This window comes from Rhinoraja longicauda, chromosome 13 (assembly GCF_053455715.1).
Source record: "Rhinoraja longicauda isolate Sanriku21f chromosome 13, sRhiLon1.1, whole genome shotgun sequence".
NCBI classification, from domain to species: Eukaryota; Metazoa; Chordata; class Chondrichthyes; order Rajiformes; family Arhynchobatidae; genus Rhinoraja; species Rhinoraja longicauda.
The window spans coordinates 32,183,441-32,199,275 of NC_135965.1; the positions used below are offsets into that span (position 1 = coordinate 32,183,441).

The window sequence follows — 15,835 nt, forward strand, 5'->3', positions numbered from 1 at the left end:
TCTTGTTTCCTTTTGACCCATGCAGTTCAAATGTCCATCAACTCTATTCTAATTCTCCTATCTCCCAGCTGCACTGAGGGCAATTTACAGTTGCCAATTAATTTACCAAACACCAAGTACTTGGGATGTGGGAGGAAACCAGAACACTTTGAGGAAACCCACAAAGTCATAGAGAGAATGTGCAACCTCAATGCAGACAACAGTAGAGGTCAGGATTGAACCTGGGTCAGCACAGTTGTGAGAAAGGTGCACAATCTGCCTAGTTTTAGTTTCAGTTTCAGAGATACAGCGCGGAAATAGGCCCTTCGGCCCAGCTGACCAATGATCCCCACAAACTAACACAAGCCTACACACACTAGGGACAATTTATACTTATATTAAGTATACAAACCCAGGCCCAATTAACCTACAAACTGTTACGTCTTTGGAATGTGGCAGAAACCGAAGATTTCAGAGAAACCCCATGTGGTCATGGGGAGAAGGTACAAACTCCGTACAGACAGCACCTGTAGCCGGGATCGAACCCAGGTCTCTGACGCTGCAAGCACAGTAAGGCAGCAACTCTACCACAAACCCACCGTGCTGCTGTGCAACTGATTCCCTTTAAAAGCAGATTACCGCAGGGGTATGGAAAAAGATCACATCCCTGAACCCCTGTTATTAATTGGACTGTGACTTAATTTAGTCGCCTGATTTTGTGTCCCTTGACATAGCCTGGAGAGTGTTCAGCGATCTTCTGAATGTTATCCAGCGATACATGTTTGGAATTGTGTGTAGCAAGAGCAGACTCGTGCTTGACTGTAAGAATTCCATCCTCAAATGGACTGCTGCCTCTCACTGTCAAGGTTAATGTAGCCATTGATGGGGCACTGCGAGATGGTTGACACCATGCTCCACAAAGAAGTCAAGGTGCTCAGGATCCAAGGAGAAACAAAGTGAATTCTTTCTAAAATTTGTACACAGTCATGACTATTCATTTTCAGCTTATACATTCTGGCCTGCATGTTCTATTGCAAAACAGTGTGACAGTATAATGTAATTACCGTCAACTTTTGTGCTGTACAAAGAACTGTGATCAGAGTTTTCATTTAGGGGCTGGGAGAGAAAATGGTGACCTTGACTGTGTCATTAAAGATTGTGCTGGACTGAAGATGAACACAAAGTGCTGGAATAACTTTGGGGGTCAGGCAGCATCTCTGGAGAAAAAGGATGTGTGACATTTCAGGTCGGGACCCTTCTTCAGACATAAATCAAATCGGATCCTTTTGCTCAGCTGAAGATGAACTTTGAATCAAATATATTTTTCTCTATCCACTGATCTGCCTGATTGGCATTTACAGCATTTTGTTTCATTCATGTTCCGGCATCTGCAGTTTTATTTGTTTTCTCTCAATGAAGTCTGGTTGCCTGGTAACCATCTAAACGGTTTAGACAAACAACCTATAGCACTGGTATATTGATGAGAGCTACTGAGAAAAGAAAAAAGCTAAAATTTAAATGGAGATATTTTTGAAAAATATTTCAATTATGGAATGACTGGTTATATATTTTACTTGCAGTGTTTGTTTTTCCACTCAATTCACAGTTAAATACAATCCAAACATAGTATTTCAATATATAAAGATATATAAAGATACTAAAAGTTAAGAAATGTTCATAAATTCTTCTCAAAACATTAGATTTCCATGCTGGCCACTGCTGTTTTTTTTTTAAAAAAAGGAATGAAACCCAAATGGGAAGGCAAACTGACGAAGGCCCAGATTTAATCAACTGGCATTGTGATGGTTAAAATAAAATGATAATCCCCTGTGAGATATCAGAAGCTAATTGCAATTTCACTTATCGTCAGGGAAAAATAATTAAAATTCAGATAAAATGGAGAAAAGCAGTGCTAGTGAAAACAGTACTTTTTGGATTAAAGATCATGAAAACATCAAATCTACCACATCGAACTGGATCATTATGTAACAGCCCATCACTCAACTACATTCTGCACAGGGACTGGGCAAAAAGAAAGGTTCACATTCAACAGGAACCGATCAAATCCCACTGCAGCTTTTTAGCTAACTCCCTATCCACGTTTCTCAGCTGAATATGAACTTTGAAGGAAATACGTTTCTCTTTCCAGAATGCTGCCTGCTTGACTGTGTCCTCGCAGCATCTCACTCGTCTTCCAAAACAAATATCAGAAGACACGCTCACATAGTGCCTTTCATAATCTGAGAGGAGCTTTAAATCTAAAGTGCTTTACATCTAGTAACAAACTTCTGCACATTTGTGGGAAATGCACAGCATACAATGAAATAAATGACCAGGCAATCTGCTTTAGATGTTAGTTGACTTAGCACCATAGACAGGTCACCTGGCATCCTTCAACATTGGGCGATGAGATATTTTACATTCAGGGGAGAGGTGAGGCCACAATTTAATATCTGCTCAAAAGTATAGAGACCAATGATAGAGTAGCAGACCCTAAGTAGAGAGTCTGGTGTTTGAATTACAAACTCGTGTTGTAAGTCATGAATTAACACAAGGCTTATGTTAAGTCTTATGACTCAGTGATGTGAATGCCTCTTCATTCCAAGCATGTTATCAGAAATAAGGTTTGGATTATAAAGAGAAGCTTAGAAACATAGAAACATAGAAACATAGAAACATGGAAAATAGGTGCAGGAGTAGGCCATTCGGCCCTTCAAGCCTGCACCGCCATTCAATATGATCATGGCTGATCATCCAGATCAGTAGCCTGTACCAACCTTCTCTCCATACCCCCTGATCCCTTTAGCAAAAAGGGACACATCTAACTCCCTCTTCAATATAGCCAATGAACTGGCCTCAACTACCTTCTGTGGCAGAGAATTCCACAGACTCACCACTCTCTGTGTGAAGAAATGTTTTCTCATCTCGGTCCTAAAAGACTTCCCCCTTATTCTTAAGCTGTGACCCCTGGTTCTGGACTCCCCCAACATCGGGAACAATCTTCCCGCTTCTAGCCTCTCCAACCCCTTAAGAATTCTATATGTTTCTATAAGATCCCCCCTCAGTCTTCTAAATTCCAGCGAGTACAAGCCCAGTCTATCCAGTCTTTCCTCATATGTAAGTCCCGCCATCCCAGGGATCAATCTGGTGAACCTTCTCTGTACTCCCTCTAAGGCAAGAACGTCTTTCCTCAGGTTAGGAGACCAAAACTGCACACAATACTCCAGGTGCGGTCTCACCAAGGCCCTGTACAACTGCAACAGAACCTCCCTGCTCCTAAACTCAAATCCTCTTGCTATGAATGCCAACATACCATTCACTTTCTTCACTGCCTGCTGCACCTGCATGCTTGCTTTCAATGACTGGTGCACCATGACACCCAGGTCACGTTGCATCTCCCCTTCTCCCAATCGGTCACCATTAAGGTAATACTCTGCTTTCCTGTTCTTGCCGCCAAAGTGGATAACCTCACATTTATCCACATTATATTGCATCTGCCATGCATTTGCCCACTCGCCTAATCTATCCAAGTCACTCTGCAGCCTCCTAGCATCTTCCTCGCAGCTAACACTGCCACCCAGCTTCGTGTCATCCGCAAACTTAGAGATGTTGCATTCAATTCCCTCGTCCAAATCATTAATATACACTGTAAATAACTGGGGTCCCAGCACTGAGCCTTGCGGTACTACACTAGTCACTGCCTGCCATTCCGAAAAGGACCCGTTTATTCCTACTCTTTGCTTCCTGTCCGCCAACCAATTTTCTTAAATTTTGAGATCTGATGATAGGGTGTTTAAGAATATGAGGGAAAATTATAAATAATGGTAGAGAAATTTACTCTACATGCATCTTTGGGAAACCATGTGGAAGCAGATTCCATAAAGTTTTTCAGAAAATAATTGATTGCTTAAAAAAGCAGGTGACAGGGGAGGCAATTGGCACAGCTGGTAGAGCTGCTGCCTAGCAGCCTCAGAGACCCGGTTTCCATCTTGATCTCAGGTGCTGTGTGTGTAGAGTTTGCACGTTCTTTCTGTGACCGTGTGAATTTTCTCTGGGTGCTTCGATTTCCTCCCACATCCCTAAGATATGCAGGTTTGCAGGTTAATCAGCCTCTGTAAATTGCCTCTAATGTGTCGGGAATGGAGGCAAAAGTGGGATAATAGAACTGATATGAATGAGTATTATTCGATGGTCAGTGCCAACTTGGTGACTGAAGGGTCCGTTTCCACGCTGTATCTTTAAGCTTAATCTAAACTAAATGACAACCAGGTTTCACAGGCTGTTTGCAATGTAATATATTATAATTTTATGTTTGTTAATCCAACAAACTCTCCCTTATTTATATTATAAAGGACATAACATTTTATAGTAGAAACCATTGACAAAACATATCAAATTAAAAATCCATCTTTGACCACATTAAAAATCAAAAAGGCAACTGCACGTATTGAAATCTGCACAAAAATTAGAAAATGCCGGAAACATCAGCCTGAAATGTTAACTCAGCTTCTCCTTCCACTGATGCTGCCTGATCTGCTGGGTGTTTCCAGCACTTCCTGTTTTTATTAGTGAAAATTACAAGGTTTTTGGGAACAAACTACCAGTTACTTCCAAACTTGCTGAGGTTATTGGATTCTCAGGCCAGAGCACTGAGAGGCTCTAACTAATGCACCTCCTGCAGCAAACAGCATGCATACTCTGTTTCAGTTCAGTTTTAGTTTATTGTCAAGTGTTGTCACGAGGTACAGTGAAAAGCTTTTGTTGCGTGCTAACCAGCTAGCAGAAAGACAATACATGATTACAATCGAGCCATTCACAACATACAGAAACATGATAAGGGAACAATGTTTAGTGCAAGGTAAAGCCAGTAGAGTCCGATCAAAGTTAGTCGAAGGGTCACCAATGAGGTAGATAGTAGTTCAGGACTGCTTTCTAGTTGCGGTCGGATGGTTGAGTTGCCTGATAACAGCTGGGAAGAAACTGTCCCTAAATCTGGAGGTGTGCGTTTTCACACTTCTACACTTTTTGTCTGATGGAGAGGGGAGGAGTGGCCAATGTGCGACTCATCCTTGATTATGCTGCTGTAATCTGCATGTGTACTCTGTTGCAGACATAAAATGTAATGTTTTGTGACACATAGCATTTGCTATGTAAATGTGTTGTATGTAATTTATTGCAACGCTTTTTTGCTTCGCTTGCTTGCCTGTTATGCAAATTCCAAATCTCCCATTGTCAATTTTATTTAGATTTACCTTTTTATTTTACTATCTTTTGATGCAAGAATTGGGTGCATTTTTATTGCCGCACTTTCTGGTTATTGACATCAATTTTGAAAAATAATTTCCAAGCCCCAAGTGTTTTCAAAAATAATGACTGTACTGGAAGAAAATTTGCCACTGGAAATTTAAACAATAAATTAAATACAACACATCTCTCCAAGCTCTGAATTTTAAAGCCAAAACAAATCTTTTATTCCCCTGAACTAAGTCCCTGCATTATATTGTACATTTTCATTTAATATTGGGATGTCTGTAATGCTGGCAGCCTATCTTGATGACTTCCATGATCAGACAAAACAAGACGACTGTAGAACCAGCCAATCCCCATCTACTAACACTCTCCTCCGCCTAGCAGAGCTGGTTCTTACCCTTAACAACTTCTCCTTCGACTCCTCCCACTTCCTCCAATCCAGAGGCGTAGCTATGGGCACTCGCATGGGCCCTAGCTATGCCTCCCTGTTTGTCGGGTACGTCGAACAATCCCTGTTCCGGGGGTACACCGGCCCCATCCCCGAACTCTACCTCCGCTACATCAACGACTGCATTGGTGCTACCTCTTGTACCCATGCAGAACTCACTGACTTCATACACTTCACTTCCAATTTCCATCCTTCCCTTAAATATACCTGGACTATCTCCGACATCTTTCTCCCGTTTCTGGACCTCACCATCTCCATCACAGGAGACAGACTAGTGACTGACATCTACTATAAACCCACTGACTTGCACAGCTATCTGGACTACACTTTTTCCCACCCGGTTTCCTGAAAAAGGCTATCCCCTACTCCCAATTCCTCCGCCTACGCCGCATCTGCGCCCGGGATGAGATGTTTCACACTAGGGCATCAAAGATGTCCTCATTCTTCAGGAAACGGGGCTTCCCCTCTTCCATTATAGATGAGGCACTCTCTAGGGTCTCTTCCACATCCCGCAGCTCCGCTCTTGCTCCCCCTACCCCCACTCGTTACAAGGACAGAATCCCCCTTGTTCTCACCTTCCACCCCACCAGCCAGCAGATCCAACAAATCATTCGCCAACATTTCCGTCACCTACAACGGGACCCCACTACTGGCCACATCTTCCTGTCCCCTCCCCTTTCTGCGTTCTGCAGAGACCGTTCCCTCCATAACTCCCTGGTCCACTCTTCCCTTCCTACTCAAACCACCCCATCCCCGGGCACTTTCCCCTGCAACCGCACGAGATGCAACACCTGTCCCTTTACCTCCCCCCTCAACTCCATCCAAGGACCCAAACAGTCTTTCCAGGTGAGACAGAGGTTCATCAGCACCTCCTCCAACCTCATCTATTGCATCCGCTGCTCTAGATGTCAACTCATTTACATCGGCGAAACCAAACGCAGGCTCGGCGATCGCTTCGCTCAACACCTGCGCTCGGTCCGCATTAACCAATCGGATCTCCCGGTGGCTGAGCACTTCAACTCCCCCTCCCATTCCCAGTCTGAACTTTCTGTCATGGGCCTCCTCCAGTGCCATAGTGAGGCCCACCGGAAATTGGAGGAACAGCACCTCATATTTCGCCTGGGCAGCTTTCAGCCCAGTTGTATGAACATTGGATTGTCCAACTTTAGATAGTTCCTCTGTCCCTTTCCTCCCTTCCCCTTTCCCAGATCTCCCACTGTCTTCCTGTCTCCACCTATATCCTTCCTTTATCCCGCCCCCCTGACATCAGTCTGAAGAAGGGTCTCGACCCGAAACGTCCCCCGTTCCTTCTCTCCTGAGATGCTGCCTGACCTGCTGAGTTACTCCAGCATTTTTTGAAAAGACAAAACAAGTTTGTCACCGAGATACCACCCACATGAAGACTTCATCTCAATGGGCTTAGAATCAAAAATGCCGACTATCCATTTCCCTCCACGGATGCTGCTTGACCTGCTGTGTTCCTCCAGCAGTTTGTTTTATTGCAGCAGATTTCTGCATTTGCAGTCTTTTATGTCTTTGTAAATGATAAGGCTTAATCCATACAGGAAATACTGTGTTCAGCCTTTGACTGAGGGATTGTGTCATTGAAAAATTTAACATGCACTGAATAAAAGACCAGTACAAAGGAATTTCATTTGATGCCTGCCTGTAATAACACTGGTTTGACACAATTAATTTATCATTCTCCAAATGCATTCAATTGAAATGAATATTTAATGACAATCCATTATAATGAAGCTCAGTTTATGGAGAATGTATGTGATATAATAAGTTTTTGTTCAGAGTTTTCGACCTTCTTTTGTTCCATTTTGGCTACTGACCTGACCGCAAATGCAATCAGATCTGCACCAGTTCACTGTTCGCTGACTCACCTAGCTAGGATGTGTTAAAGTCAAGTCATGTCAAGTCAAAGCCATTTATTGCCATGTACACATGTACGGTGAGGTATATTTACTGTAAAACGCATCACCAGCGCATAGACTAAGATTTGTTGTGATGCTCAGTTGCAATCCTGCAGCCCATTTATTAACACAAAAGCTTAATTGAAAAGAAATTGCACTTATAGATTTGGAACACAAAGTTCTTGTAATGCATTTAGTTTCATTTAATTTAGAGATACTGTACAGAAACAGGCCCTTCGGCCCACCGAAGCCACTATCCTACACACGCTAGGGACAATTTACATTTATACCAAGTCAATTAACCTATAAACATGTAGGTCTTTGGAGTGTGGGAGGGAACCGAAGATCTCGTAGAAAACCCACACAGTCACGGGGAGAACGTACAAACTGCCTACAGACAGCACCTGTAATCGGGATCGAACCGGGGTCTCTGGCACTGCAAGGGTTGTAAGGCAGCAACTCTACTGCTGCGCCTCCGTGCCGCCGACTCGCATCCTTGGGTTAAAGAGCACAAATTGCTGAATCTGAAAGCAGTTCCAAAAGAAACATGCACAACATCTGAATGTAATGGTTCCTAAACCTACAGAGAGCAGGGTTTTTTGTTGCATTCTCTTCTGGTCTTCTTACCTGTTGTTATGTGGTAGAAGCTCAGTGAAAGCCGTCACCAGCGGAGCAGTCTGAGGCTCTGTGTAATTTCCCAATGTAATTCTCAGGAGGTGTATGCACTGGGAGGAGGATATAAAGTGGCTCCAAAACCTACTTGAATCCACTCAAGGACAGTCAAACCACTACCCCCCCCCCCCCCCCCCCCACTTTCATCTCAGGCCCCATCTCCAATCATTATCACAAGCTACTTGTGAAAGCATCTTCTTACTCGTCAACAAAACTGCCAGCGGATTAACAAATGTATATATATATATATATATATATATATAAAGGACTCATTTCCTCATAACCTAACACTTGACCAATCCTATCATTGCAGGGCTTATAGTCACTCGGTCTGAAAATCCCTCAATATTGAAATCAAATCCCTTCATGTCCTTTTCATTCGTTTATTGTATTTTCTCCAACCTTACAACCCTTTAATCCAATTTTGCAATCCTTCAAATTTGTCCATTTGGTCATTATCCTTCCTTTACCCTGAAAATGCCTACACCTGCCAAGACCCATCTTTATACACTTCTCTTCCCTGAAAAAACCTCCTTAACATTTTTCTTCTTTGTCTCAGCTTTTGTTCCTCAGTTGCTTTCTTTGGCCTTTGACAATTGTATGATTATGACTGGGGATAGAGCCTTAAGGCGTATGGCTAATTTAACAATGGATTCCTTCAGACATGAGTTTAAAGTGTTTTTGTTGCAATCAATGAAAGGGCTAGGAAACAAAACTCTGCACACGCCTTTAAGTTCCAGTACACAAGACTCTGACTTACCTAGCTGGCAGGAACACCATAGCTCTCTGCATGTCATAATGTGAACAAGTCTAATAATTCATCCTTGAGAGTATCACATAATTGTACAAGTTACTGCACAAAATGCCCGTCAATGTAAAGAATTCTGGGGTTTAAAAATAAGATCATGACTGATGTTAATTTAAGTAAGTAAAAATAAGCATTTACTTTCTTCTGGCAGGTTTCAGAATCCATAGAAGGCCTTTCTGATCCATGTGAATCTGAAGGGGAAGGCGGCTCAGAGGAAGAATCTCCAGCTCCAAGCCAAGTTTCTCCTGGTGCACTGCGTGGATCAAATAAAAGTGTCCTAGGAACACCAACAGCAAGTGGGACAACATTGGAACCTGCTGGTACATATTCGGAGATAACAGTGACAGGTCCTGACTTAAAAGTAGAAACAACCAGTGTTCGTGCTGATGATTTGGAAAGGCTAGTTGATATATTCACAGAACCACAGCTCAGTGCTAGTTCCTCTGATACATTGCAACTGCATGCAGCTCAAGTAAGGACTTGTACAACTTCTTTCTGCGGTGATTCTGAGCCGCAAAGTGTGTCCTCCAATTCACAGGTGAGAAATGAAGCCGCACAAGGTGCAGAATTAGAGCAAAGTGACATTTCAGAAGAGACATCTGAGGCCAAGTTTAGCAGTTGTTCCAGCGTATGCCCTGAGCAAAGTATTGCCCATTCAAGAGCTAGTCACCCTGTTGACGCAGACCCTAAACCAAGTGATCAATCCTCAGAAGCTGAAGCAGAGGCAAGTGAATTCTTCCTTCTATCAAAACCACAGGGAACTGAGCTTTCTGATCAATTTAATTTGGAAAAAGGCACAATTTCTTTAGAAACAACAACACAACATAATGTAGTAACTTCTAGTTCAGGAACACCATTAAGCGTTGCTTTTGATGGACACACGAGTAACTGTTGTCCTGAGTTGAAATGGGACTCTAATAAGAATTCTCCGCATACTCGAGAACAGATTGTGATTCCTCCAGAAACAAAAGCATTACTAAGTGGGATTTCTTTGGACATTAATACACAGCCAAGTGTGCAATCATCAGAAGCAACAGAGCCAGCAAGGATTTCCCCAGATAAACAATCTGAACCTGCTGCAATTTGTCTTGGGATACATCAGACTTCCAATGGAATTAAATCCAATCCAAGTAAAAGCCCTTTGGCAGAAGCAGACTGGCCTTCTTTGAATGAGGAACAGGTTTTAAGTGAAATTCCCTCAGAAATAAATCAAGATCCCTCTCCTGATGCAAAAAGGATTCCTCCAGTAATTGTCACGGAATCCAAACCCATCCAGGCTCCACTGGATGTGAATGAACTCAGAAGTGAAATTCCAGTTGAAGTAGAATCATACATCGTTGGAGCCATCCCAGGGACTGAGGACATTTTGGGTGGAATTATAGAATCAAACTGCTCTTCTCAGGATACAAATGAAAATCTAAATGAAATTTTCACTGAAGTACTGTCAAATTCCATTGAAAATTATCCTGAAAGAAGTGAAGACTCTGTGGAATCAAAATCAATTTGGTCTTGTCAGAGTATAGATCAAAGTCAAAGTCTACTTCCCGACCAAAGAAAAACAGATTCCACCAGGACCATTCTCGGACCAAGTGAAAACTGCAGTGGTTTTGAATCTAACCAAATCTGGCTTTCTGAGCAAACAAGTCAAGATACCAGTGAAATTCTTTTTGACATTGAATCACATGTCCCCGCTATTGAGACAAACAAAATTTGTGGTGAAATTATATCAGAATCAATCTGGGCCTTGCTCCATGCAGACAAAGATTTAAGTGAATTTTCCTCTGAAGTTGAATCGGATTCCACAAAAAGAATTCCCGAAACAGATGATATTTTTGCTGGACTTAAATCAGAACCAGTCTGGACTTCTGTGGATTCAGAGCAAGACATAAATGAAACCCCATTTAAAACTGAACCACATTGCACAGTGATCAGTGCAGAGGCAAATGTAGCTTCTGATGGGCTCATTTCAGATTCAGAACCAGTCTGGGTTTCCCAGGATACCGACCAAGAACCAAGTGAAACACCTTTTGAAATAGAACCAGACTGCTCTGAGACTTCTCTTGGCATACGATCAAATATAAGTAAAGCCTCAGACCTGATAAATTCAGAGGAAAATAGTTTATCTGATTTAGATGGTAGTTGTCCAAAGATAGAAACAAGCGGGACTGCTCATGAATCTAAATCAGAAGCAGCTTTAGCTCTAATTTGTCCAGAGAGTGAATTAGAGCTTTTTGAGGTTTGTGTTGCAATTCAACAAGACATCAATGGAACAAATACCATAGAAAACCTGAAGCCAAGTCCAGAAACCTCTCACCGACTGGGATTTGTTGTTGAAAGCCAATTAGAGCAAACTGCGTTTTCTCGGGAGTCCGAAAGATTTACGGATATAAGTGAAACCGGTGAAACTGAGGCAAGCAACAATGAAGTGTATGAAGACCTAAATGAAATTTCTGAAAGCGTAACTGTGGGCATAAGTGACATTACTGCTGAAAGAGGTTCAGCTTGTTGTGATTCACTTGGACCGCAGTCTGGAGAAATTACTTGCGCAATTCTTTCAGCTTGGCCAGAAACTGAGCAAATTTCTTTTGAAGAGGGAGTACTCAACAAGAACATTAGAGTTGAACTGGAATTAGCAAGCTCTCCCATTGAAATTGATTTTGAAAGAACTAGTGTAGATTCCCTCGGGACAGGATCTGGGACTAATGAAGAAACAACAACGATAGCTGCAATAAAAACAACAAAAGGTAATTTTACAGAAAGGCATGTTGAAGATTCTGAAGAGGCTGAATTGAAACTTACTCAGATTTTCTCAGCAACTCAAACTGAACCACACAGGGATATTTTGGAGGAAAAGCAAAGGGAAATCAATGACTTACTGTTACCCAGAGGACACCAATGTGAGGATTTTGGCAGTGATTTTGAGACACATCTGTCAAGTCCGAGGAATACTGAAATACTAGTTTTGGGGGACATCTATTCACACTCTGATGCAGAGGCTGGAAGTATAGAAACGCCTGAAATTGACTTTCAGAACGACAGGCAAACAAATACATTTTCAGCTAATGCAAGGACAGATTCAAAAGAAAGTCCTTTTGACACAAGGCCAGAGGGTGAAGCCCCCATTGCTGAGACAGCAGCTGAGGTTTACATTGAAAGGACAATAGGAGCAAGTGAAATCGATCCGACAGCGACTGGTGTCAGAAGGGAAAATGGTATCAAACTCACTGGTAAGGAAAGTGCATGTACACTTCAATTGATCGAGCAGTCTATTAAGCACAGCACTGGAGAAGCACCGGAAAATTATAATTTGTATTCAGCATTTGAAGCAACCACAAGACAAAGTGTAAATGTAAGCAATATCTCAGCTGAAGAAAACACAGGAGTGGGTGATATTCCTGACCAAACTAGCATTGAACCAAACGAGACGTGTCTTGCTTCAAAGACTGAACCAACAAACATATTTGTCGAAGGATTGTCAATATCAGATATCACTGACTCCTTAGAATTGACTAGTGCAACTGGAGTAATTGAAAAGGAGATAACTGATGCTGAGTTAGAGCGAGCGAGGTTTTTTGTTGAGGGAGGATCCTGGATCATTAGTGCAGCTCCTGAAAACAATTTTGAAAATGATCCCATCTTCTTTCACGATGTTGAGTCAAAGACAACTGATCTTCTGTTAGAGGCAAAATTAGAAGACACTGGAATTGCAAGCACTCATCTGCACAGAACATATATAGGCTCATCTGCAGAGGTAGATACTCTGCAGGGTAAAGACACTGACAGTATGAATTATGACATGACACTAGATGAGGATCTGGCCCATTGCGAACACGGCAGCCAAGAGACAATTAAATTAGATGGTGAACCCAGTGATATTCCTCCAATTATTTATGATACTGATGGGAACAGTACAACTAGTGAGGAACTAGAGGAAAGGTCTTACCCATTTGGAAGTAACAGTAGCCTACAAAAAGCGCTGCAGAGAAAAACAAACACGAAAGGAGAAGAACAGTTTGGATCTTTGTCCTCCTTAAACTCCTTCACCACTTCTTTGAAAAACTCTAAATTTTCAGTTTTTACCAAAATGGCATCATTTAGGAGAAACAAATCCTTATCACAAGAGCATCAAACGGAAAGTAGCAGTAGAGATGGAAACAAAAGGCCACAGGCGAGAGATGGGGACGAGAATAAAGCACAAACAAAGAGCAATGCAATTTGTATCCCTGAGTATAAAGTGCATGGTCCAAATTATAAAATCCATCTGCCTCACCAGGTCAGGGGTAGCATCAGGAGTGAATATTCAACTTTGGATGGTTCGGACGAAGATGATGATGTTTTTGAAAGTTGCAGCCAAATGAACCAAAGTGTGAATCAAGGGTTTGGCTCTGATGCACGACAGGATGTGGGAGATATGGACGAGGTTCAGAGAGTGGCCGAAAATGGTCATCATTTCCATAGAAGGAGCACAGACTCGATGGAGGGAGAAGACATTAATACAGAGGATCAAAACACCAAGATACAATCTGCGACAGATAGCAGTTGCAAAAAGAGCAGAAGTGCCGATAGCATTAATCTTAGAATGAAGCGGGCTTTTGCCAGTAAATCTCTTTCCATTTTCTTTGAATCTAAATCTGGAGACAAAGAAAATGCCAATCAGAACGCAAAATCGCAGAAGAAAATTGATGGTGAAGATGGCAAAGCAAGACACATGTCCTGGAAAAAGTTCATGAGGTTAAGTGAATCGGAGTCGACAAAGGGATCAAACGCATTAAGCAGTTCAAGTACAAGCAGCGGGGAAAGTCAACTCATACGGACCCATTCGCAGGTACACAGTGAATATGCAAGACGGATCTCAATAGAACAGGCCGACAACGCCTCACTTTTAGCATCCTCGTCATTCTCACCCTCTCGGAGGTCAAGCAAACCTCAGCTTTCTAACTGCTCTTTTGACTCGGATCATGTACCGAAAATGGGAGAGCAAAGAGCAAAAAGAACATCTCCAAATGGATTAAGACTTACATTGATGTCCAACAGTGGCGTGGAACCTGAGGATGGTTTTAAAACTACGTCGAATCAAACCATCCCGCAAAGCTTAATGAATCAATTGAGTCCGACGTGGAATAGGCCTGGTGTGATTTCGGAATGCTTTGATGGTTCTTTCCCTGCAAGGCCGATGAGTCCTAAACCTCAAAGTCCAAGGTCAAGTTTTCGGAGGAGCTTTCGGTCGAACAACAGAGGCAGCACTTCATCGTGGACCTCCCTGGATTCGAGCAGGACAACCGATGGCGTGTTGGAGAGTCCTGAAAGGCCAATAACATTGAAACCAAGAGGAAGTCTCCTTCTTTCAGTGCAATCCCTGAATTATGAATGTCAGAAAGAGGACAGTGGAATTAGCAGTCAATCACAGACAAGTCTCAATACGACATCCTCAGTCATAGACATTGCCAAAGATGAGGTGAGTGGTTCGGAAATTATATCATACAATAGAGATATAAAAACAGCATAGTAATTGCACTTCCACAATGAATGTTATTAGTTTCTATCTCATGATGTATTGACAACTCAATGCATAAAATAATGAGATTATAGGCAAGGATAAAAATTTCAATGACTAAATCCAACGTTGTGGCCTTATACTTGCAGAATGAATTGAGAGAGACTACAAATTTAAAATTTGCAAGTTAAATAGGATATTCTTTTGTCCGCATTTCAAGCATGTATGTTAAATATCCAATATGAAACGACTTGATTTTTTAACGTGACAATGTGGAAAATCTTTGTACTGCAATAACCAAGCCCCAGATTTTATGACTTTATACATAGACTGTTCAAAGCCCAGGGTGCTGAGTTAGGATGGGCATCAAATAGAGGTAGTCCCCTTTTAAAAGAATGGGAATTTGATCTGGTAACTTGGCCATAGATTCTTCATGTCAGTGAAGCATATCCAAAAATCATTATTTTCTGGAGTGGAACCTGATAGCAATCATTTCATGGTCTAATTGTTCCATTTACAAAATTTCACCAGGCACAAGTATGGTTCACCCTTGAACAAACACCTGGTGTGATTTTCAGCCCGGTCATGCATGGGGTCATGGAGCATTACCCATGGAATCATAGTTTATGTTCCTTGCTGAACAGGGGCAACTGTGACCATTTAATTCTCTGTACAAAGCATGTGTGCTTTTCTTTACTGTTAGATAATAATCCAGCAAGCAGCTTTCCTTCTGTTACCCTATGATTGCCCTCTACGATGTGACCATCTCTTGTTTTTTTTCTCTGGTAAAGAGCATCTTGCACAACACTGACTAAATTAAATGACCAAATTATTGGTAGGATTTAGAAACAGAAATATAGAAAATAGGTGCAGGAATAGGCCATTCGGCCCTTCGAGCCAGCACCACCATTCAATATGATCATGGCTGATCATCCAAAATCAACACCCTGTTCCTGTTTTCTCTCCATATCCTTGGATTCCATTAGCCCTAAGAGCAATATCTAACTCTCTTGAAAACATCCAGTCAATTGGCCTCCACTGCCGTCTGTGGATGAGAATTCCACAGATTCACAACTCTCTGGGTGAAAACGTTTTTTCTCATCTCAGTCCTAAATGGCCTACCCCTTATTCTTAAACTGTGATCCCTGGTTCTGTGGAATCCCCCAACATCGGAACATTTTTCCTGCATCTAGCCTGTCCAATCCCTTAAGAATTTTATATAAGAACCTCTCTCATCCTTCTAAATTCCAATGAATATAAGC

General features: G+C 42.0%; 1 protein-coding gene across 5 annotated transcripts in view; it reads left to right on the forward strand.

The window, feature by feature from the left end:
* LOC144599625 (rho guanine nucleotide exchange factor 4-like) overlaps positions 1–15,835 on the forward strand; it is a 322,645-nt gene that overhangs the window by 183,038 nt on the left and 123,772 nt on the right. For 2 of the 5 annotated variants that reach the window (XM_078410739.1, XM_078410742.1), the window contains exon 1: positions 9,244–14,534. The exons of 1 other annotated variant lie outside the window; for it this stretch is intronic. In XM_078410739.1, the coding sequence (XP_078266865.1) occupies positions 12,864–14,534 (1,671 nt within the window). In that variant the 5' untranslated portion in view covers positions 9,244–12,863. Of the gene's footprint in view, positions 1–9,230; positions 14,535–15,835 lie in introns of those variants that run through there. 2 more of the 5 variants (XM_078410740.1, XM_078410741.1) reach the window with 2 other exon arrangements.